The following is a 25,697-nucleotide window of genomic DNA, read 5'->3' on the forward strand; positions in this document are numbered from 1 at the left end:
TGCAGCGATAGCCATTCAACAATTTTACAGGAATCTGAGTCTATTGTGTATCTTGAAATAAAGTGAAGATTATAAAAGTGAACAAATTCTCTAGATATTGACCAATTAAATTGAATATTCTAGTGAATTTACTCACTTTTGTAATTTTTCACCTCATATTTTGAGATACACAATGACTCCCTGAATATGCTTCCAACCATGCTTTTAACGAGATCTTGCAACAAAATAAAACAAATGAAGAAAAATTGTGAAAGTTGCAGAATGGACAGTAGACAATTTTTTTCGAGGTATCATTGCTCTATCACAAATCTCAAAATTTATAATCTTGCTAATAATTAATAGTAATAGAATGTAAAAAAATTCTTAAGAGTTTAAGTTTTTGCATAAATGCTCGTTTCTATCAATGTAGTTTAATTTTAATTTTTATTCAATTAATTCTTTATTTCTTTCTCATTTTAAGAATTAGAAATAGATGTAGAGGAAATTGAACCAGGATTAAAATTAATTTATTGGTATAAATGAGCCTATATAAATAGATGCTTTGTTGCACCATTGATTTCCTTATCTCTTTTGTGCTGCTACTGCTTTACATCTCATGTTAATTATAATACTTTAATAGTAGTTACTAGTTATCAACTTTTTATATTTTTATTAGCTTTTCATGTAAACCAAAATCCCGCAAACCATTAGAAGGATATATACGTCGTTTGAGTCATCAATATGAACCATATAAAAGGAAAATTTTTCGTAAGGTAAATAATTGATAATATTCTATAGAATTAGATCCAAGTTTGATTATGAAATACTATTAGGTAATGCAATGTAAAACGAGAGTTTTAATTCATTAGTTGAAAATGTGTGATGTGCAAATGTACAGACCTGATTTAAAACGATTTTATGAAGCAAAATTGACGCATAATACAATTGATCAATTAATGAATTAAAAAACTTGTTTATATCTTACTTATCTCTTAAACAGTATATCATTTATAGATTTCTGCTCCATCACTTATGTACGTTCAACCTGTAGCACAAACTAAGTATGAAAACTCTTTTAAAAGTTGTGAAGACTCATCAAAGGAAAGCTTTATAATAGAATCTAAAAAAAACTGTTCATTAACTCAAATTTACCTACCTAGAGGAAGATTTTCTTATTTATTACCGATATCTCTGTCTAGGATAATAATAATAGTTGTTATCATTGGTACAATTATAGCACTAATTTTTTGTACATAACAGAAAAAAGTACAAATTGAAAAAAAAAAACAAGTTAGGTTGATTGTCTATGTAAAAAATATGAAGCATAATATTACAGTCACCAAAATTAGTCACCAAATTTGTTGCAAATTTAGAGCAATTGTGTATTCTATATCACATTTTGTCAGATTTATATCGCCAATAATTTTTATTTTTCATATAATAATTAATTGCTTCATGCTCTTTCTCTAAAATGACAAAATGACTATAAAATTATTAAATCAAAAACTTTAATTTTCTCTGCATCTATGACTAAGTTTTCATCGAAGGTTTGGATTGGGTTGCAATGTATGTAGGAATTGACTAGTCACAGTTAAGTATTCTTCTTTTATAGTTGAATAAGACGCAAGAATGCTTGACTATGGTTGGTCAGTTCTTACACTTTGATCCAGTTTGAATTCTCGATAGAAACTTAGTCTGTAATCAGTGATATTTGTGTGAATAATTGTTATAGATGCAAGAGAAAATTATCAAATTTTTTTCTTAATTTAAGACAACGTAAAATTCAGATTGTTAATATTTGTTATTATTATTTGTTATTGATTTATATATATTATCTATATATACAGACATACATATAATCTATATTTATTATTTTATTATCAGAGTATTATACAAGATTAATTTTATTAAATTAATTTTGAATAAATCTTTTTTGTTATAAAACACTTATACACATATAAAGAAACATCAAAGAAATATAAAAAAATCTTCCAAAAGAAATATAAAGAAGAATAATGATATTACACATACAATGTTATACATATCTAGTGCTTTCAAATGGCATATAATTTCAAAGTGTACTAAATATAATTATTAGAATTATTTTTATATATAATATTGCATTTTTATACAAATGCATAAATTATTAGTATAATAATCAAGCTTTGTCAAATATTGTATTTTGTTTACTACCAATTAATGAAAATTTTGAAACCATAGGGAATATTATAGATCAGTATTACAATTATGCTTATGAAGACAATAGAAATTTGATTTATAACAATAAGATTTTCATTTTGTACGCAAATTATGATTTGATTATATTATTTGTAATAAACAGTTATATTGTAAACGTATTAATCCTTTTTTCTTTCAAAATGTACATTTTATACAGGGAATGGAAGTAACTCGTTACTTGTAACGAAGTTACAGTTACAAGTTACTTTTTTGGTAACTTTACTGGTAACTGCGTTACTTTCTTTTTTTGGTAACTGTAACGGTAACGAGTTACATTTTTTGGGTAACGGTAACGAAATTTACAGTTACTTTTGTCGTTACTTTGCACACGATTGAACACGGTTCGATTGGATACATGCTATTTATAGCGCTTATCAATAAGACTTGAAAGCCCTTAGACATTCGGCCGTTATGATTCAGTAATTATTTTACACTTCTATCTTCTATGTAATACATAGGACATACAAATATTTCAGTTTGCTGCATATTTTACAGGTTTTAGAATTACAAAATTGTGTTTAAAAAAAATTAAAAAATAAATTAAATAATAGTAAAATGAGAAGGGCTACGAACCCAAAAGCGAAGCAGTTTAAAAGACGATGACAATAAGTGTGGAAACATCGTTTGTTTTTATCTTGTTTTATCCATGTTGTTGTTCTAATATATATTTATACATTTAATTACATTGTCATCGTCGTTCTTATCGGAAATAAACTGTTTCATTTTTGGCTCGTAACCCTTCTCATTTTACTTTTATTTAATTTATTATTTGAGCCATTCTACATTGTTTTTTTTTTTTAAATAAAACTATATATATTTATCAGTATTACATATAAAAAAAAATGCAAAAGTACATTTTTAAATTGATTTAAAAAAGTAACGGAAAAGTAACGAAAAGTTATTTTTTAAGTAACGGTAACTGTAACGAGTTACTTTTAAAAAGCGATAACTGTAACTAGTTACATTTTTTACTCGGTAACGAGTAACTGTAACTAGTTACTTTTAAAAAGTAACTTTCCATTCCCTGATTTTATATATATATATTATTTTAGTAATTCATCTTGTAATGAAGTTTTGTAATGTAACTAGTTTTGTAAAAATTAGTACTGAATTTCGCGCGTCATGTTCGATTCAATCATGGCTGTGGTTAAAGTCTCGCTTCGAATCGTTTGATAGACCAATCAAATAAAAGAATTGTATACATTGACCAATCAAAAACGCTTTAAAGCATTTTGTAGCATCGCGTTCATTGTACCCCATCTCCGATTGGATGAATGCAGCTCTCGTAACCACTTTGCATAGTACATACGTCAGCCTTCATGACTACATAACCTATGTTCGAATTTTAACCCGTCAAATTTGTAACGAACTTCGGAGAGAGGTTTTATATCTGACGAACCAGGTATTAAGGGTAAATATTCTTTTCTTTACGGAGAAATGCTCGCATAACAACATTTGTTGGTTGGTTACTAACAATCTGTATCTATTTATAATTGTTTTGCGGATGATAATGTAATACCGGATGATTTCGGCGCAGCCTCGATAATGACTTCTAACCGTATATCTAAAGTTTGTCATGGACGAGTGAGTGATAAAAAAACAAAGAGGAAGATTATACGCTGACCCTTGTGTCTCGACTATTGCTTGTGTGAAATGTGTTGTTGACAAGGAAACATTGTATTGTTCACTTAATTAACCAGTTGAAAAAGAATACTTATTTTGTATTTAAGATAAAGAGTGTTCTTTTTATAGCTGAACTAATATACATTCATTATACTTAAAATAGAAATAGATATATATTTGAAGTTTAACGAGTTGGACAAAGTTGCACTCTGCATAAAACATATGATGTGTGATTTATCATTTTAATTTTGTTCACCAAATATTAAATAGTCAAAGTTTTATAGCATTTTTTACTGGAAAAATTAGTGCAACACTGATACAATTTAGTGCAATTTAATCCTTTTAAGGTTATGAAGTGACAATAAAGAATATGTAATTAACAGGGTTAAATTATTTATTAACACTAAAAATGTGTGAATTGATTTGCATTCAAGTGCATTCTGTATGCACCAGTATTGAACTAATTTTTCTAGTAGAAAACAATGCAATTCAGTATAGAAACAAAAATAGGATTAAAGATATATATTTTAATAACACATATTGTAATTTAAAATACCTATGTCTTTATATGTACATATATCTTTAATCTTATTTTAAACCCTAAATATATATCAATTTTATTTTAAGAAGAGTAATTTAGCTATAAAGAATAAACGAATTAATTTCCTTATATATATTGTTATATATTAGGATTCACACACTGTTCGCACATTATATTAACTCTACATCTGTTTGCAAAACACATTCGTTTTGCACTTTTTTATATGATATATAAAAATTTTGTGTCAATGACAAAACATGGATTGATATTTTCATAGTTCTTTTTTTAAAATAGTCTTAAGCAATGTCTTAAACAGCTAATATGCTCTGTAATTGACTTCTGATATTTTAAAGATTGTATTTGAGACAATCTTCTTAAATATAATAATATCAACTATGAATATCAACCTAAATACCAATCATAAAGCTTTATTTTTTGTGCTCAATATTATACATGGATTTACATAATGATCGTTTTATAATAAAAATGCAGTTTCAGTTATAATGTCAAAGACTCATAGTCCAACACATTTTAACGGAGAAACAGACATCTTTTATGATCCAAATTTTCCTGCGGATATCAATACGCAGATGCGAGTTCCCAAAAGCATTCGTGTAAACGGAGATTACCCAGACGAAAACATTACTATCACAAATAGAGCTATGTGGAATCAAATACCTGCTATGGAGAAACTTGAAATGCATGTTCCAGACAGGATTCTTGTTGTCGGTGAGATTTTATTTTAAATGACTGAAACATTTTGCATTTATTACAGAAATATTTTACTATGTTACTTTGCTTACTCTTTTGTGATAGGCTTGTATAAATTATTCGTTACAGGACAAGAGCAACATGTTGGTACCAAGGCACCACCACCAGAGATAGTTTTAGAAAATGCTGTAATGCGTACCGAGCCTGCTATAGTCAGAGTACAGGTAATATGTTTATAAAATTCTAGATTGACAGTTTGTCATCAAATTTTTATCGTTATCGACAGACACCTCCAAGAATCTTGACTCTGGACAATCACTATTTCCCAGCAGTGGATGAAGATGACCCTCCTATAAATCACAATGAAGTTGCAAAACCAGTGGATGTACCTAAAGCTTATAATGCAGAAACACAGATAACGAGACATGTCAGGTACAACATTTTTGATACTAGGATAAAAAATCTATTACAAAATACTTTATTTCTTATTTTGTTATACTTTTATATAGAGAACAAACACCCTTTAATGCTCTCGACGTATCTCTGCCGCCCACCGAGGAAGTTCAGCATTTACGTCGTCAAGTAGGTAAATTAAACCGCAGAGTGATGGCACTCGAATTAGACATGCTACATCGCCAGCAAAGAGACAAGCTTCTATATATCGCGACCGTAGCATATTTTATTTTAAAAGCCTTCTCCTGGCTAACCAGAAATTGAAGCAATTAAAAAGGAGAAAGGAATAAAAAAGAAAAATGCCAGAGATATTTATTTGTTTAAAACAAAAAGTAATAAACCAGCATCTTGAGCTATTCTTGCTGTAAGAAAGTATAACCAAAGACTTTTTATCACAGTCTCGTATGATCAGTCATTGGAGATAAACGACGACGCAAACACGATATAGTGTATGCGTATGAGTGTTTCTACATCATACAATTAGAAAGACAGATGAAAAGTATAATGATCAGATTGTCTTATCGTATTAAAAGTAAATCTTACTTAACTTTACAGAATATGTACTTTGTTAGATTTGACAATATATTATTGTTAATGTATATAAAATATTCGGGGAATTAATAAACTGGGTCAATTTTCATATGATGAATATACCAGATGATAGTCGCATGTCTACTGAATTCATCACATGAATATCGTTGAATATATCTCGAATTTCTTTTTCAGTATTATAATGACAGTTCTAGAAACGATTTATTTCTTTTTGCGATATATCATGCAAGTGGTATTCGTTGTTACATTAATTGAAGTAGTACGATTTATTCTTAAATAGTTATTTTCTGTGGCCATAGCAATTAGAATTGTAATCTTATCTAATATTGTGACTAATGAGATAAATAAAGTTATTATCAAAATTTTATAACGTTACAACTGTACGTCGTATAAAATTATGTAATTAGGAATCATCTGTACTTATAAAACACTATGAATTAGCATGAAAACTTTCCTTGTGACAAACTTATACTTTATTTTTGTACTTCATATATCTTTTGTCGTTTAGATTATAGCTAATTGCTTTCAACAATTGTAACAAAAGTATGTGCTAATATATTTTGTGAAACATTATCTTTGTTATATTTTATTTAGAATAATATTTAGAATAAAAGTCTCTTATATTTTCCTTTAAAAAGTTAAATTTAAAAAATTTTGGAATTTTTGTTATTTTTAATTTTAATTACATTCCTACACTTATTTTTAAGTTCAGGTAATTTAGATTATTGAAACATTTCTGGCTGTCGATAATTATTTATATTTCTTCAGGTTTCTTATTTTCTATATTTTTATGGAATTGGATGTGATCCGAGCACAATTGGTAAAAAATTATTGATTAAAGCACATGTAATTAATTTTGCTATGATGCTTGCTAATTATTGACAACAAGAAATTTTTTCCAATAATTTAAAATTTAAAATCCCTAAATTAAAAAATAAGTATTGGATCGTAATTACTGGTTAAAAATAGTACCAACCCAAATTTTAAAATTTCCTAGAACTCTAAGAAAGTAAAAAATCTATACTTTCAAAAATCGATAAATTGCTAGATGGGAATAAATAAAAGGGAGGATATTAATTAAATAGAAATAAAATTACAAGAATCGAAAATTTTTAGAATTTGAAGTCTAAGAGTCTAAGATCACAAACCGCAAGAATTTTATTTCTTAAAAATAGACAAAATAAATAAGAAAATAATCAAAGAAAAATCGAAATTTAAATTTTACGATTTCCAAAGATTTATTATAAATTCTTTTTTTCGTTATTTACGTTAAGATTTATCTACACGATCATTGTTTATTTCCATCAATGTAGATTCACTTTAATCCCAGTAAGATTTATTCTCTCTCTCTTTATATTATTCTAATTCTCTTACACCAGTATTCGTAGTTGTTCTTGCGTCTCCAATCTTAAGATGTTATAATCCAATTACAATACTATATATATTAGCATTTTAAGACATTACTTGAGATGGTTTGAAAATATAAGAATGGGATTATAAATACCGGTAATTGGAAAAAAAATAAAAAATGGGTTAAATTAAGATTAAAGTTAACCTACATTGATAAAAATAGACATACTATAACTATTATACTAATGCAATGGACAATTATGGTTGGATATTTAAATGCAATATATCACAACATATGATATTTAAAAAGAGAAAGACACGACATCGCCTTAAAAGGAAAGAGAAAGATATATCCGAAGATGGCTCTTTATCACTGCAGCTAACTTCACGCAATAGATCAGACCAGATATATGTATGTGTGTGTGTATGCATTTTTGTTCTTGATATAAAAATATTTTTGCATTTAACAAGGCAAATCTACATTCAAGTTTTAAAAAGAAGGTACAACGGCACGAAGTAATTAAGGAAAACGATTCTCATCACGACAGATTTTTCAAAGTCTACTTGGGGAAGCCTGGTGACATTCGTTCGAGAGCGCGGGTTGGCGTGCCTGCGAGTGGACACGGGAGGTCAGTGTACATCACGTAGTTGTTGCTCGAAGCCGAGGAATCCGTTCGGAAACTTCGGTTACTCCTGGTGGCCCGTTGTGCCGCAAGTGTAATACGCAGCAACGAACTGTTCCGTCAAAGACTTCCGAGCGGGCCGGGGACATTTGGTGCGCGGTCAGGCTCGGTCTGCTTACGCTTGGTTCGCGCTCGACGAGACTACGGCCACGTCGGGCGAACGCACGCGCGCGCGCGCGCGGAGGAACAGCGGGAAGAATCGCGGTACATAGAGAGAAAGAGCGGAGTCGCGGACGCCGTGCGCGAGACAACCCGGGAGTGCGAAGCAGCAACAGCAGCAGCCGAATTCACCGCGAAGAAGCAAACAAACCAGCGAGTGAACGAGAAAGAAAGGAGAGAGAGAGAGAGAGAGGGAGAAAAACACAAGCAGACGAGATCGCTGGATGCTAATCGCGCTTTCGCGATCGTCCCACACAGCCGGTGCATCCTTCGACTCGACCGCCTAAGTCTATCCTAAGAACCTAGTTCGTCCCCCTCCGATACGATCGCCGCCGCCACCGCCGCCGCCGTCGTTCGACGCCCGCCGCCGACGACGACGACGACGACGACACGCGAGGCAGCCGCGCGAGTCGCAGGTTATGTCAAGCGGATTGGCAGGCGCTGTCTCAAACCAGGTCAGTGTGTTGTGTTGACGCGTTACACGCCGCGCCGCACCGCGCTGTGCTGTGCTGTACCGCGCCGCGCTGTGCTGTGCCGTGCCGTGTCGTGTCGTGTCGCACCGTTGCTGTTGCCGCTCTACCGCGGCAGACAACTCACACATACCTCCCTTCCTCACGTGCCTCCCCCTTGTTACCGTTACGCTGCCGAGGGCTGGCATTTCTCTAAATTTTGTATGTTTTTTCATGCAACGGCATGCAGCGGATGAAAGGACAAACTAGCAATCAAGGTGAGTAACCCCACCAGCAACTCGCACCCTGACGACCTTCCTCCTTGCTGTTATACTCGTCGTCTAGAGCTCTCGTAGAAGAAGCGCGCGAGTTGAATTGAGAGCAGCGAAGAACGAACTCTTTTATTGGAGGATAATACTACGTTAATCATTTGGATACTCGGAGAAATGTAGTTGTGTATATATTGAACGTGTGAGAGGTTTGTGATAGAGCTGAAGAATAGATCTTGTTGCCTACATAATGAAGAGATTGAACCTGTTCTCTACAATAAAATTAAAAGATTTTAAAATGCGCTGTATAATTTAAATCTCTCTAGTAGAATACAACAATGTTGATGTTTTTTTTTTTCTCATTACATTTTAAATCTTTTAACTTATATAATTGTAACTATCGAGTTATATACATTGGATGTGTGTACTTCCCTTTATTAGTTTATTATCTAAATGATGTAATTTCATTGATGTAAGGTAACAATAAAGTGCTATAAATTATACTGTTCTAGTATCTACAATGCGAGTTTATATTTATTTTGAAAAACTTCTTGAAATAATATTAACAATCTATTTGAGGAACGAGCAATATTTCGACTGCTGTCGTGTCATATGCACCTAATTGCTACATATACTTTCGAACACTGAATAAACACAGAGTTTTGTTTCGGATAGTGAGCAATGGTCCTAAGGAACACCAGCAGCAACAACAAACGGAGCATGCCGCTGGCGAGGACACTGGTTTTGACTCGTGGCGGGGTGGCAACAATGCTCAGCATCACTCAAATTATCCAATCGGCACCGGCGATCCGTACAGCCCGTACTATGCCGGTACCTCGTTCTCTTATCAAACCTTCGGCGCCGGCGATGGCACGTGGTCGAACGGTACCGATCCAGTCGCCTTTTTGTCCAGTTATGGCGGTCAAATAAGCCATGATGCGTATGGCATGGATGGCATGTTCTCAGCGTCGGCAGCTGGCGGGGGTTTCAACGCGTTTGGCCAACCGCCATTCAATTACTTCCACGGCAACGGCGACTTCAATACATGGGGTACACCAAGGAGGACCAAGTACGAGGATTACTATCAACCGCCACGCGGCAACGAGAACTATGTTAATCCGACGGCAAGCGGTACCGGCGAGATCAAGACCATTGAGCAGGGTGTGCAGGGTCTGTCTATTGGCGGCAGTGGTGGCAGTGAGCTACCACGACAAGATCAGCAACATCCGCAGCAGGCTACGGCACAACAGATTAAATCTGAGCCAAAGGAACCGAGAAAGATAACGTGGGCAAGTGTGGCGAGTCAGCCGGCGAAACCGGTGCCGCCACTCTCATCCTCGCAAGGAATGAAGAAAAAGGCGGGCATGCCGCCACCGCCTATCGTGCCAGGTAAGCACAACATGGACATCGGAACGTGGGGCGAGGGCAAGTCTTCCGCGCCGCCGCCTACGGCGCTTCCACCGCCGCAGATGCCGCCGATTCCGCCACCGCCTCCGCCCGTCCAGAGGCAGCAACGACCGCAACAGCCCCCACAACCGTGTTGGAACAGGCAGCCGTCCACAACGGCAACTCCACCGATCCCGCAGCCACAGTCACAAACGCAAATTCATATGTCGCCGCAATCACAGCAGCATCAGCAGTCGCATCAACATCACCATCAGCAACAACAACATCAGCAGCAAGTGCAGCAACAGCAACATCAACAGCAGCAGCAACAACAACAACAGCAACTTGTCCAGGGCAATCCATCGCATCCGGTTCTCGATGAACTGAAAGTAAAGAACGACTACAATCCTGTGGATTTTGATCAAGCTGCACCTGGCGCGAGGTTTTTCGTGATCAAATCATATTCAGAGGACGACATCCATCGATCCATTAAGTATGAAATTTGGTGCAGCACGGAGCATGGTAATAAGCGGCTGGATCAGGCTTACCGGGAGGCAAGTCGCGAAGGTGCGCCTCTTTATTTGTTCTTCTCTGTAAATGGATCCGGTCATTTCTGCGGCATGGCGCAGATGGTCTCCCCTGTTGACTATCAGAGCAACAGTAGTGTATGGTCTCAGGACAAGTGGAAGGGTCAGTTTCGCGTCCGTTGGATATATGTGAAAGATGTTCCTAATGTGCAACTGCGACACATTAAACTTGAGAACAATGAGAATAAGCCGGTGACCAACTCGCGAGACGCACAAGAGGTCCCGCACGCGAAAGGTATCACAGTACTCCGTATTCTGCATACCTATCGTCACTCTACGAGCATCTTCGACGACTTCGGGCATTACGAGCGCCGGCAAGCCGAGGAGGATCAGCGTAAAGCCCCAACCAATCCTATACAACATCATCATTCTTCTTCTAATCATAGGAATAGAGGACATGCCTCAGATATGTCCAGAGACCACCATCCGCATGGTCATCAGCCACATCAGCCTCATCAGCCTCATCTGCATCAGCGCAAGGTAGATTCTATTGATTTTTTTTTATCTGTACTATGAAATCTTCAAACAGGATTATTATTTGCTTACGATTTAATGATTATTACATTATTTTGTTTCAGGAGCGTGGTGGTCGTAGTGGTAGAGGAGGTTCGCGCCAGTAGCGCTCAATATTGGAGAGACGTAATGTTGTTAACGAGGGTAATCGATGTAAAGGAAGCACGCTACGACTAATAATCACGTCCTACAATTTATCTTTGTTTTCCCGGATCCACGATGGGCTTCTTCTGATTTCCTGTGATCGAACATTTGTTATTGACCTCGGCCGTGTTGTTCTTTCGTTAAAATGATTAATCAGATAATATTAGCATCGCGTCGGCATCATCGTAAAATAATATATAACCGCAACTTCTAAGGAAAAGGACGAGAAGAGAAAGAGAAAGAGAGACTCCTTAGCGGAAGGATAATGCACTATTTCAAAGGATATTTGTTTAACTCACTGACGATTATAAAGTTTATAGTGTGGTGTTGCGTGCTATTCATCGAAAGGTGTTTCTTAAACGTACAAATCATAAAACAGGATAGAAGACAGGAAGAAAGAGGGAAAGGGGGAGAGGAGAGGGAAAGAAAGAAAACGCGGCATAGAAGAAAAAAAATTAAAAAAACTGTAACATGTGGACTAATCCTTGTAAAATGCTTAAACTTTTGTTGAAAATGAAAAAAATCTATACAAGAACATTATATTATAAACAAGTGTCATTTGGATTGATTATATATCGTTTTAAATACCAATGAACATTCAATCTGGTGCCTGCAGCTCGACAGAAGGGTCGAATTCCCCCTTAATTGTTAATCAGGTGCAGGGGCTTGTTACAACGTTCTCAGTTGTATTTATAACCATCATGCTTCACAAAATGAATTATACAGAAAATTATTGGCGTTTATTTTAGCGCGTATTCTATATCTGTATTGCGAATATATCATCTATTATTATATTATTCATGGACTACAGAGAAATGAGTTGAGAATAATATAACGAAAAGTGAAATAATATTACAATTAATCTACTATAATGTACACAATTACGACGATCATTATTATTGTACCATTTGATGACATTTCATGAGATATGATTCTTATTGTTAAACGCATCTCTGTTCTCTGTTTTTTCATTAGATAATAACATTCTTTGCAATGATGGCAACGTTATATTGTGAGTGATACTGAATAATGTAAACGAATTCATGTTCCTTGATCAATATGAAAACAGGCTCTAGTATGAATTGAAAACAGACTAGTATTATTATGATACTAACATAAGTAAATCTACTCAAGTGTTACACTCCGATTTTGATGAGTTTTTAGTATGTGTTCTCCAGATAAAAATAAGCGACACATATTTTTTTATACAGGCCCATACGCACTTTTAAGGGATGAATCATCCCTTTGAAAAACATCGGTTTTTTTCTTTCAAAGCGAACATCTTCGAAACTATAAGAGGTAGAAAAAAATTTCTAAAATGAAAATTGAAAAATTTCAAGAGTACTTTATAACTATAATAAAAAAAAATTCAATTTATTTATTGTATATCCCCACATAAATAATTAAAATTTTTTTCATTAAAACTATTAAGTATTCTTGAAACCATTCAATTTTCATTTTAGAAATTTTTTTCTCTCTCTTATGCTTTCGAAGATGTTCGCTTTGAAAGAGAAAAACCGATTTTTTCAAAGGGATGTTTTACCCCTTATAAGTACGTATGGATCCGTATAAAAAATATGTGTCGTTTATTTTTATCTGGAGAACAACATACTAAAAACTCGAAATGTAACACTTAGGTAGAACATCTACTTACAATTAAACCTTTACTTGTAAGTAGATGTTCTTTTTTATGATCGATTCTTTGTTGTGAATCGATTTTTTACATTTAAAGTTAATTTTTAAATTTTACAAAATTCATATTTAATTACAAATTTGCCAAATTTTAAATACATTTTTTATTTAATTTTATATCAACTCAAAAACTTGATAATTCGACGTTTAGCTTTTGATTAAAGAGAAATTTTGAATTTGTTTCAAGGAAACAATTTTTTAATATGTCATTCAGGATTACTCTATATAAGGCAGTGCTATTTTTATAAAGGACGAAGAGAAGAATTGTTTGTAAAATTTATTAGCAAACCTCATAAGTCGAAGCAGTGGTATTGAAAACGCCGATAAATCCATTTATGCGTTAATTAATTAATTAAGCCGTTGTCAATTCTTTATGACCAGTCATATCAAATTCTTTCCATGCATTTGCCTATATTAACATCATCCTCGATGTTTTTTGCGGTTACATCCGTGAAAAGCTTTTGTTCATCCTCCAGCGTTTGTATCTTTCTAGCTTCAATGTTCACGTCATCCTGTAACATACCCTGTCGAAGAAAATAATTGCGCAGATTCTCCAGGACTTTCTGGCAAAATTTGTCGCGATTTGCGTCAACATAGCGATACACGAATAGATCAGCGCCAGTAATGATAAAGCGATGACTAAACACGTTGATGCACTCGCCAATGAAAAGATCTTGCGGCGTATAGTACTCCAGATTATTCTTTTCTGTGCTCGGTTTCGGAATCAATCTGGAGGATAGAAAACAGCCCTCATATCGACCAGAATTTGGCTTCTCGGTCTCATTGATTTGAATGGTGCCGTCACTTAGACTATATTCCAGCACGAAATCACGGTCCTCATCCTCTGGGTGTATCGCATCCATTCGTGCGGAATAGCGCAACTTCTTCGGGAAGTTCGCCAGTTGGCGAATGACATTTTTTTTAGGTGGCTTCGGTATAAACGACAAACAGCTGGCATACGTGTCCTCGGGGCTACCGAACTTTATGTGCGGTGGTATCTCGTACTTCGCTGCTGGCCTTTCCACTTTCATGGGGATAGGAATCGTGTCCGGTTGCGGTGTACCTAGCATATCGGAGTAATATTTGCGCGTGAAAGCGTCGCAGTCGTGCAGTAGGAAGCGTCGTCCGAATAGGAGGACTGTTTCGCCTACCTGAAAACAAAGTAAGGCCAAGATTACATATATCCGTTTATTACGACAAATTTTTCAAACCTATTGATTGGCTATAGGATAGAGAGGTACGAGACCCTCTCTGTCCTGAATGTAAAAGTAAAAAATATTCTGAAATGTAAAAGAGAAGGTCGTTTGTTGATCTTTGGATCTTTACTTGGGTCTCCTTTCAGACAATTCTAAGATTATGAAACAAGTAGATTTTATAATTTAATTTAAATCATTGCTTTAAGTTTTATTTATTTCATATTATCTATTTAAACTACAATATTGTACATCAAAATGTATAAGGCCAAAATATTGTGTGTCTTCCAACAAGCGATATAGTACAACACAGTGATTATCTTACCCTTGTTTAACATTGGCGAACAAGGATGTACTAACACACTGTGTTAGTACACCATGTCATCTGTGTTGCTTGTTGGAAGGCACTCATTATAAGTCGATATGGTCTTACTCTAAAATCTCGCGGTGTACAGTACTCCACGATCTCGGGATCTCCACGTTCCATATAGATACTCGGATGCCATGACGGCAAATTCTGCCAGTTCTTAGGCACACGCATTCGCTTCAGCAGCATCGCCACGGGATCCTTGCCATCATTGGGTTCATGAATCTCTCGGATTGCCACGGTGTCGTCCGTTAAGAAATACATCACCCGATAACGATCATCGTTCCACGTTGCATCAAAAACCAGCACCATACCATCGTATTCTAGAAAGCGTCGTCTGGAATCGTCGCCCACCACTCGTGTAACTCCTGTTGGTGTCCTGCACATGGCATCGCGCCGTTCAGTGTAAGGATCCGCAGGAAGATTTTCCTTTTCACCGACATCGATACCTTGACTCGTCAGGAACTCCCTGGTGAACGGGTCACAATCGACGATGTGATAAACCACACCATAAATACCTAGAAAAAATTGTTTCATTTAATTAAAGATCATTTGTACATTCTATCTAACAAAATATAAATGTATACACATATGCATGTGTATATTTATATTTTAATAGTTAAGATTTAACATTTTAATAATATTTTAATAGTAATATTGTAATTTTGTATATACGTGCACATACGTATATCAAATGCTTCAGAATTTCTTTGGACATAATCAAAAAAATTCTGAGGCTTTTGATTGTGATGAAATGAAACGTATTCCAAAGAAGAAAGTTTTATCAAAAAAATACATAAAGATAAAGATGTGTATATAATATGTATACAGGGTGTTTAACAAATAATGAAAAATTCTGTCACATAGAATGGACTAAACTGAGAAGAAAAGTCCTTTACCTTTTCACAATAGTTAATGAGATATTAATTTATAAAAATATCCAAATTCACCCGGCCTACCGCCAAATGCAAGCGCGCGGCTGGATACGACCGCCAAGCGAAGTGCACCGCGCGCGTTCACCGTTATTTATAACAAACAGACAATTGTCTAGCGACAACCATTGCCGTTTGTTATAAACAACGCGTGCCTAGCAACGGCGAATGCGCGCGTATGAGTAATGGACACAGTATGCATGATCTTCACTGGACCATGATCTTCCGTATTGCATTGCTTAAAAAAATGAAAAAGTAGCAGAATAAATTATTACTTTTAGTATAGACTTAAGCAGCCGAAAACTAATCATAACAATGCCGTATTAGTATTATCTTAAAATATTATTTATAAATACTAGTCAAGGATTAGATATAAAACGAGGAGCGCGGCCTTAGTGCCATATAGATTAGAGCGCTCATTTAATTGTTAACTTCGACCTGCTCTCCTTCCAAAACTACTTATTTATCAAACGCAATTTTGTAAAAAGAGAAAAAGTTGTTTCTTTTAGCATAAAGTATCACGTCTTGTACTTTGTAGGCGTAAATTTTGAAACACAAAATTTTAATTATAAATATATATATTACAAATATTTTTAATTTTATTTACAATATATACTTTCATTTTATGCATAATCTTTTATTATTCAACAAAAAATCCTGTTACTTTGTATAATTCAAACATAAGATGATTTGTCTATACATATCGGCTTATAAATATCAGTCACAAATAATCAGTCAATGTTATTAAAAAAATATAGACGTTATCAGTTTGTGAAAATGATTGTAAAAAATTAAATAATTTGCTTCATAATGATTTTATGCAGTAAAATGATCACATTAGCCTACAGTTTTAGATTAATAATTTTGAAATCGAATAAGTGGATTTAAATAATTTATACACAATAAGTATTATTTATATTATTGCTTTATTAGTATATATTGTTTTATACAAAATTTAATTTTATTACTTTTTTCCATCAAATCATAATTTTACATAAAGATCAAGAGAAAAAAGAATTAAATAATTTTCAAACTAATAAGACAAATTTTTTTTAATTTTACATAATAAAATGGTTGCAGAACTTCCTTAAAAAAAACTGAGGACCCAACAGATCAAACTGATATTATCTAGGTAGCATAGGAACAGTTTAAGAAATTGTACACATACATAAAAAATGAAAAAACATATTGACATAACCAATTGTTGAGCAAGTATTTCTTCATTCTGTGTTCGTTGTTTTATCAATCTCATTTTCGTCTAAATGAAGAAAAGACGAAGAACGTAGCGGTTGATTCGATTGCTGAGCAGGTATTTCTTCATTCTTTGTGTTCGTTGCTTCGTCAATCTTATTTTTGGACTTCGTTTCGAGTTCGTCTTTGAACGGATCCTCTTGATCTTTCTTTATTTCTTCCCAGAAATAATCTTCGAATATTTCACAATTCATTACTTGCTCATTTGGCAGAATCAATTCTTCACCAGTTCTATTCGGCAGATAATTATTACATTCAAAATCAAAGTCCTCATCGTCTAATTGTTCCATCGAATCATTACGATTTTCACGTCTTGACACCAGAACCCATTCTTCATCATCGCTACCCAGCAGATAATTATTATTAATATCAGTCTCTTCTACCGCCAAATAATCGAAATAATTATATTGTAGTACGCCAATCATCAATCTGAAATTTTTTTAAGATGTCACACAAAATTCATTTATATTCTAAAAATTTGTTTGAAATAGGTATAGAATTAGATAGTTATAAATAAAGACCCCAGTATCTGAGAATGGATTGAAATGGATTAAAATGGATTCAGATTTTCTGAAATACGGATTCATGAATGTTCAAATGCTTTTCAATCCGAATACGTTTTTATTTATTTATAGCATTTGCATGGAGCATATCTGTATACCTTTCAATCTAAAAATATTTTCAGCTTTTTCAGTGACTATAGTGAATACTCTACAATTTAAAATTTTGAATAGAAAACGCAGTTTTTCAATCCAGTTGCATCCAATTGAATCTAATTGAATCCAATTGAATCAAAAAAAAAAGTTTTCGCTGTTTAAAATACGAATTCGAATAGACAAAATGTCCAATCCATTTTAATCCATTCTCGGATGCTGTGACATATAATTATTCCGGAAATATTATTTCGAGACGAAAACTTTTGAAATAAACAACATAAATTAAAAGGGCGAAGTAAGAGTCAGAAGTAAATTACATTTAAAACAATATTAAAATGTCGACACATTTAATTCTAAAGAAACAAAAGAAATAATTACCAAAAATTGCTTAAAATTAAAAACATGATGCCCGTTATTTAAAATTAAAAACATGCTGCGCGTAACAAGTTTCGACTCCTTGATTGAGTCCTCTTCAGACTTCAAAATAATCTCTTTCGTAGATGAAATTATTATTACTTAGTCAAAATGTGTAATATTGTTGTTGAAAAATTTGATAATTCGTAAGTTAACAAAGTTTCTGTAAAAATTAATGCGACACTATACAAAATGTTATGTGAGAATGTTGTAGTTTATAAGAAAACACTTAGCAAAAAAATTTGAATTTACAAACTGATACTGAAGGTCTCCACAAGGCATATATACCCATTATAAACAAAATATGATCTTTCAATGTTCGTTTCACTTGTCTTCTCGTCCAGTCTGTTATCATGTGTCAAAAGAAGTACATCTCTTTATAAAATGAGCAGAAATTTGTTGTTCTGTACTTTTACAACGCATTGCCGTTGCACTGCATTTTATATATTATACTATTGAACACATTATTCAAACATGGACTTAATTTATATCTATTATTTAATTATTGTTTTGGTAAGTGTTTTCTTATAAACTACAACATTCTCACATAACATTTTGTATAGTGTCGTATTAATTTTTACAGAAACTTTGTTAACTTACAAATTATCAAATTTTTCAACAATAATATTACACACACACATTTTGAATAAGTATTTATAATAATTTTATCTACGAAAAAGATTATTTTGAAGTCTGAAGAGGACTCAATCAAGAAGTCGAAATTTGTTACGCGCAGCATGTTTTTAATTTTAAGTAACGGGCATCATGTTTTTAATTTTAAGCAATTTTTTGTAATTATTTCTTTTGTTTCAAATTTAGAATTAAATGTGTCGACATTTTAATATTGTTTTAAATGTAACTTACTTCTGACTCTTTCTTCACCCTTTTAACTTATGTTGAATATTTTTATATTAAGAGTCCTTGAATATTTTCATCTTATTTGTTTTTGAAATAAAATTTCAAAATTCTCGTATCAAAAATGCATTACTAGAAATAAATCATCGAAATGACTCACCTCGCTAATAATAATCTGTTAATAAAATTCTACAATTGCACCATTATTATTGATAGTTGATCACACTGAACATATAGTTGATGAAATATATAAAAGTAAGTTCAAACACCACGAGTAAACTGGAGTCTGTAACTGGAGTAAACTTCTCACGTCGAGATATCATTCGACACTAAAACTATGTGCTACAGAATTCGACTGTGGCATTTCATGAACGAACAGCACAGTAGGACCAATCACAATTCTGTATAGTCATTATAGGAAGGGGAGAGGGCATACACTTTTTAAGAACGTAAGAACAGCAAACGCAAATGGATTGAGATAGATCAGGGCTCGGCACGAAAGCCGAGCGTCTTAGTACGCTCCTAAGGGTTGAGAGCGGCATTTGGTTTGCGCGTGGGATGGTGAGGTAAGGGGGACAGCGGTAGGCGGAGTCGATTCGAAAATCGGCCATAAGTTGCATTTCGTGCAGAGTCCTGAAAAGTGTTCAGATTCCCACTCGAGTGCCACTCAGGTATCCTTCTATCCTTATTGTTTACCGAATGTTAAACAAGAATGACATGACACCCAGAGAGTACTCGGGTGGGAATCTGAAGACGCTCAATAGATAGTAATCTGTAATATAAAAATTTTAGTCAATTAGAGCTGACTCAATGAGAAATGACAATGAAATCGATGTCGAATCAACATCAATTCAATGTCGATTCCATTGTCATTTCTCACTGGTGAAAGTTTTTAAAAATTCTTGACTGTGATGAATTAATTAATTCTTACGGCACAAAATTACTGTTATGGAAAGTATGTGCGGACCCTCTTAAGTATACACAGCTAGTATACTCTGTATATTCAAATCTTGGAATTTGTATGATATATGAAAGTTCTTTGTTGAAGAACTACAGAAGAGCTACAGAAAGAGTTTTCTTGAAATTATATTGTGCTGTGACGGATACTTATTTTTTTTTTTTTTTTATTAATTATGCTGTTTCTTCGTATATTTCCTGTTATTCCAAAAAAAATTCCAAAAGAACATTAGAGAGAAAAGAAAATTTCTTGTCTATTCATTATAGCAGATAGTATACTTGCAGAGCTTATTCTTCTATAACTCTCAATGCAAAAGTTTCGTTATTATTATAATACTATTGTATATTTTTCATTATTAGTAGTAAGAAAACTGTAACGTTTTTGTTATAGCAATAACGAAACATGCTTCAGGCTTAGTTTCACAACTCACGATTAATTCTTAACCGAGGTTTAATTTATTTTTTATAATTTTTTATAATTATTTCTCATCTGTTTATAATTCTAGAAATGCAAAAAGATGAGAAATAAGTCGAAATAGGGATGCTGGAATGGGGGAAAGGCGCAGGTAACTCTAAAGCCTATATTCTACAATGTGCTTTTTGTTTTCCATTTTTTACTTTTTATTATTTTTCACATTTTGTCTTTTTGCTTCTTATCCCGTTTTTCGTTTTATGTCGCTCGAAATAAAAGTTAACGAATTTCGAAAGAAACAGCGAAACACTTAGCAAGAAATACAATTGTCGATAAAACGATCACAAAGAGGACAAAAGCAAGAAACAGAAAATAAAGAGCATATTGTAGAATAATCACCCAGATAGCCAAACATGCTGAAGCATAGATGAAGTGGCAAGCCATGTTTGTTTGCTACTCCTGTGCCGAATCTAGTGCAGCCACGTGTCGTATATAAAAATTTTAATGTTAAAAAATTATGATTTTAATAATGAAACGTACTCGTATCTTTACATTGTAGCAATACCTCCGTTACCGCGGTCAATGATACACGAAAATGTCTAACGAAGAAATTGTTTGGTTCTGAAAGGGACATGTTTTGATTACTTTGTTTTTTATCTAGATAGAGGCGCCAAAAAGATATGAAGATCACCTCCATTTTTTTAAATAAAATTGTATAATTTTTTTTACACAATATGATTCCTCTAATTATTCTCTGTATATGTATAAAAGTATTAAGGTAGATGTATCAAAAACCCAATGGTTTACGAGATATTTTATGACATATGTATGTTGACACAAAACGTTAAATATCTCGTGAACTGTTATTTTTTTTATATCGTAGATACCTTAATACTTTTATAGATAGAATAATAAGATGAATCAATTAGTGTAAAGAAAACACATTATTGCTTAAAAAAATATTTAGATAAAATTGATACTTTTTTAAATAAGCAATTATGTGTTTTTCTTACACTAATTGATTCATCTCATTATTCTGTTCATAAAAATATTAAGGTATATGTGATTATCAAAAAATTAATAGTTTGTACGAGATATTTTGTGTCAATATATGCCAGAATAAAATATAAAATATCTCGTAAACTATTGATTTCTTGATACATCTACATCTGACGTTAAAGATAAAAAACAAGGTGACCAAAACATGTCCTCCTCCGAACCAAACAATTTCTGCCTTAGACATTTTCGCGTATCGATTGACAGTAACGAAGATATTGCTTTGTAATAGAGTTACTGGGACACCCTGTATATACAATATATATATATATATATATGTATATACATACACACTATTTATATATAGAATATAGTACGTATGTTTTCCCTGTCATTATTACTAGGTACATAAATTCGACAAAGCTTGCCAATATTGTGACAGCAAATCATGTCGCAATGTGTCAGCAAAGAGTGTTGCTCACATGTACGGATGTGCCTCATATGCCGACTCAATTGTTGCAAATATGCCGACACATTGCGCAAACGTGAGTGCACTATGTCGGCACAATATCGACATTTTCGGAAATATGTACCGAGTGTAGTGATGCATTTTGATACAAAAATCTCGAAATATCGTCTCGAAAGTTCTCGTATCATTTCAAGTATAACATTTCAAATAACATTTTAAAATTATCATATATCGTTTGTTTTTCTCGTCTTGCTCGTCTTGAAAAAATTGGAAAATTATCGAGATGATGCGCTGCTTAATTATTAAATGAATATAATAAATAAATGACACGAGATAATCGATATTCTCGACTCTACTGAAAAAAATCACGTCACAAAATTCCATAGATAATGAAACCATGTATAATTAAAACAGGTAAATTACGTAACAGATTGTTCCAAATCAGATTTTTTTTAAATCACGTAATTTGAAAAGTCACACAATGATATGTTTTTTCTTTTTATTCCTATTATTTAATTCTTCAAAATTCGATAACTATAAAATCAGATGATATTATTTCTAATATCATATGATTTTTCAAATTACGAGATTTTAAAAAATATGATAATAATTTGGAACAATCCATTATGTAATTAACTTGTTTTAATTACACGATTTTGTTATGTAACTTTGTGATGTGATTTTTTTTCAGTATGGGAATGTCTCGGTATAAAATTCGAGAATCTCAAGAAAGGAGAATATCGGTCTATCAAGGCGAAACAATTTTATTGATCATTTGTTTTTGTCGAAAATATATCTCGATATCAATATATTTCGAAAAAAATATTTTCTCGTCCCATCTCGTTCGAATGCACCACTAACCGAGTGCCTCCAATAAGTATTAATCTATTCTTGTTATTCACCGAATATTAAATAAATTAATTTTTTTAGGCATTCGGTGCGCATTTCCGAACGCATCAGTCCTACACTGCCATAACTTTTACATTGTGGATACCTCGGAATGTGGATACCTGGAATGTGGATATCGAACGAAAGGGGGAAATCTGGGTTTTCGTAAGAGAATTAATTGTTAATATCTTACAAATGTCAATCCCAACATTGAAGTCTTTCCAGATGAACAGATCTCCCTTGGCATTTTTCGGAATCTTGTCACGTCTCACCAGCTTACCCTGTCTGAAACCAGCGTCCTTCACCACTGGCTCTACTACGCAGAGCGTGTCGTCTTCTAAATAATAAATAATATCTACATGGCGAACGCGATAATGTTCATCCGGGGAGTTAAAGACTCCTTGACGGAAGAAGGCTTTAAAGCAGAGACACTTCTGTGCGAACACCGCGTAATGCGGCACAAATTGCCGGTACACGTAGCAAGACACTGGGCCGTAAATCGACGATGTATCATACCTGTTAATAACAATAAAGATTAAAACCAAATCATATATAACTTTGATTGCGATTAAATAATATACATATGATATATATTATTAATGCATAAGACACTTCCCGCTATTCTCCACAAAATAATCGGGAGACACGGTATATAATATGTTTCGACAAAGCGCATCTTGCGCACAATAGAGGAAATATTAGAAATAGAAATAAATATTAAGATTTCAATCTATCAGATATACCAATTACATTATACGGTTTCTATGTTGATAAATTTAAATCTTAATATTTATTCCTGTTCCTAATATTTGTTCTATATGGTGCGAAATAATAATTTATACTATATTATAGTACATTTTGTAGCAACATGATGTTAATATTAATTTTTAATTATCCTAATAAATAAAAAACTAATGATAATAAATGAGATTCTATGTGTGATTCGACAAATTAAATTCAGAATCACAAAATAATTTTAATTACTTTTCATAACTTTTAAATATTCTTTTAATAATCTCAGTTTAATTAATAAATTTTATACACTATGGTGGGTGGGTTATCGTTTTATAGAGTAATATAATGATATCAATGCGATGTATAGCTTTCTCGAATAGGAAAATTCGCAGTTACTCACTTTACAGGATCAAGACCTTCAGCATATCGAACGGATGCTGCGTCCGTTAATCTCCTTCCAATGCCGTAATTGGTATCGCGTACCACAGGGAAGCCATTTAAAACGTCAAGTTTATGCGGCAATTTGTAATCCTTCACCTTATAAAACGACGAAGTTCAATACGTCCTCATTAGCTATCAAAGCACCAATTTGGAAAACTATACCTCTCGCGCGGAAATCAATAGTCGATATAATTCTTCTAATTTTATAATTTTCTTAATGACGTGAAAATAGAGAGAAAAATTAAGTATAATTATTGCGACACTTACGGTAATGTCTCGAAAAGTGTATCCCGGTAAAAGGGGTAAATTTGCCATATCAGTGATGAAATATCACATCGAAATTAAGAACGACTCTTTGGCTGGAACGTCGACATGTTCGCCGTCGCGTCGATCGACTTGCGGCTGATTTTAAGAGGTTCTGTTTAAACGCGTTTCTATAACAACGTGACTGCCTATCGATTTAATTAATCCCATAGCGGGATTCTCTAAATCTAAATGTCTTATTATCTTATTAATAACTGTCGCTATCGTTAACTAGCGGTAGTCAAAATTCTCATTGGTTAACGATAGCGACAATTGTCGATAAAACGTTTACAGATTGCTGCAACTAATAAAAAGAATCCTATATATCATATTTTTAATATTTTTATATTTTAAATTTATGAAGATATTTCCGAAAAAAGATCTCATAAATTTCTTTAGATTTTATAAATTTTCTTCCGAAATATACATATATGTATATGTCGTAGGAAAAAATAGTAATTTTAGGATAATAGCTTTTGGCCAAGCAAATGCTATTTTGGTATACCTGGTCAAATGGCTTTTAATTGCCCGGTTCAAATACTTAATTACTTTTCATTTCTTTTCTTATTTTCATTTATTTTCTTAGGTAAATAGCATTTACCTGAATGCATACTTGAATTTTTTAGGAAAATGGAAATAATTTTTATTTTATAAAGCAGAAATATAACATAGAAATATATAATATAAGAAAATTCGAATATTTCGGTTTACAAAAATATTTTTTTAAGATAAATTGTTGAAAATGAAATTGTTGAATTTTTTTACAATGTGCTTTTTGAATTAAAATTAATTAAGATTAATTACGATTAATTTATTATTGATTAATTAATAAGATAATTAACTGAAATATACTAAAAACTAATTAAAAAATTGCAAGTTTTAATAAACACATGCTATAAATGTATTATCAATGTAAACTTATGGAGATAAAATGAAATAAATTATCAGATATATAAAGAATTCTAGAAAAGACTAGAAAAAAAACTTTTTTCCTTCTATATTTCTTCTATATACTTTGTGAAAAATATTTCACAAAGTATAAATAAAAAAAATCAGAAATTTTTTAAAAAATTATAAAATTATACAAAAATTCTGTAACGTATATAGAAATACTGACAATATTACCTACGTATAGTAATATTATAGAATAAGAAATCTTAAATTAAAATATATAATTCTAGAAAAGATTAGAAAAAAACTTTTATTTCTTCTATGTATACTTTGTGAGAAATATTTCAACTCGTATAAATAAAAAAATCAGAAATTTTTTAAAAAATTATAAAATTATACAAAAATTCTCTAATGTATATAGAAATACTGATAATATTACGTAGTAATATTACAGAATAAGAAAAATTTTTAATTTAATTATATAATTCTAGAAAAGACTAGACAAAAACTTTTATTTCTTCTATATATACTTCTATATATACTTGTGAGAAAAAATTATATAGCAATAGAAAATAAGACTTTGTATATTATTCTGACACAATATATAC

General features: G+C 32.7%; 3 protein-coding genes across 7 annotated transcripts; 2 read left to right on the forward strand and 1 right to left on the reverse strand.

Annotated features, from left to right (window-relative positions):
• The first annotated feature begins 3,553 nt into the window (after positions 1–3,553).
• On the forward strand, positions 3,554–6,169 carry Tango11 (transport and golgi organization 11). Of its 5 annotated transcripts, none has more exons than XM_018543566.1 (5): positions 3,554–3,628; positions 4,874–5,110; positions 5,222–5,316; positions 5,379–5,524; positions 5,602–6,169. In XM_018543566.1, the coding sequence occupies exons 2-5, from the start codon at positions 4,885–4,887 to the stop codon at positions 5,807–5,809; spliced, it is 675 nt and encodes a 224-aa protein (XP_018399068.1). In that variant the 5' UTR covers positions 3,554–3,628; positions 4,874–4,884; the 3' UTR covers positions 5,810–6,169. The 5 variants fall into 5 exon arrangements, with proteins under 5 accessions (XP_018399068.1, XP_018399071.1, XP_018399070.1 ...); XM_018543569.1 differs by having other exon boundaries at positions 3,571–3,619; XM_018543568.1 differs by lacking the exon at positions 3,554–3,628 and adding an exon at positions 3,744–3,801.
• Positions 6,170–8,053: 1,884 nt separating this feature from the next.
• Ythdf (YTH domain-containing family protein) lies at positions 8,054–12,383 on the forward strand. Its single transcript, XM_018543542.1, has 4 exons — positions 8,054–8,744; positions 8,989–9,016; positions 9,683–11,460; positions 11,559–12,383. Exons 1-4 carry the CDS (start codon positions 8,709–8,711, stop codon positions 11,598–11,600), a joined length of 1,884 nt encoding a protein of 627 aa, XP_018399044.1. The 5' UTR covers positions 8,054–8,708; the 3' UTR covers positions 11,601–12,383.
• A 1,298-nt stretch (positions 12,384–13,681) lies between these two features.
• Positions 13,682–24,210, reverse strand: LOC108776811 (EF-hand domain-containing protein 1). Its single transcript, XM_018543526.1, is given in 6 exon segments — positions 13,682–13,727; positions 13,729–14,480; positions 14,956–15,407; positions 22,913–23,235; positions 23,855–23,991; positions 24,163–24,210. Coding segments are annotated over 6 exon segments (1,758 nt in total).
• Positions 24,211–25,697: the final 1,487 nt, after the last annotated feature.

Source organism: Cyphomyrmex costatus, unplaced genomic scaffold (genome assembly GCF_001594065.2).
Source record: "Cyphomyrmex costatus isolate MS0001 unplaced genomic scaffold, Ccosl1.0 scaffold390, whole genome shotgun sequence".
Taxonomy (NCBI): Eukaryota; Metazoa; Arthropoda; class Insecta; order Hymenoptera; family Formicidae; genus Cyphomyrmex; species Cyphomyrmex costatus.

Bases quoted from the DNA above. Each gene is read 5' to 3' on its own strand.
- Tango11 (XM_018543566.1), top strand. From the start codon at position 4,885: ATGTCAAAGACTCATAGTCCAACACATTTTAACGGAGAAACAGACATC. The intron at 5,317-5,378 runs GTAATATGTTTA...CGTTATCGACAG, and splicing joins CTGCTATAGTCAGAGTACAG to ACACCTCCAAGAATCTTGAC. The intron at 5,525-5,601 runs GTACAACATTTT...ACTTTTATATAG, and splicing joins CAGATAACGAGACATGTCAG to AGAACAAACACCCTTTAATG.
- Ythdf (XM_018543542.1), top strand. From the start codon at position 8,709: ATGTCAAGCGGATTGGCAGGCGCTGTCTCAAACCAG. The intron at 9,017-9,682 runs GTGAGTAACCCC...TGTTTCGGATAG, and splicing joins AGGACAAACTAGCAATCAAG to TGAGCAATGGTCCTAAGGAA. The intron at 11,461-11,558 runs GTAGATTCTATT...ATTTTGTTTCAG, and splicing joins CTCATCTGCATCAGCGCAAG to GAGCGTGGTGGTCGTAGTGG.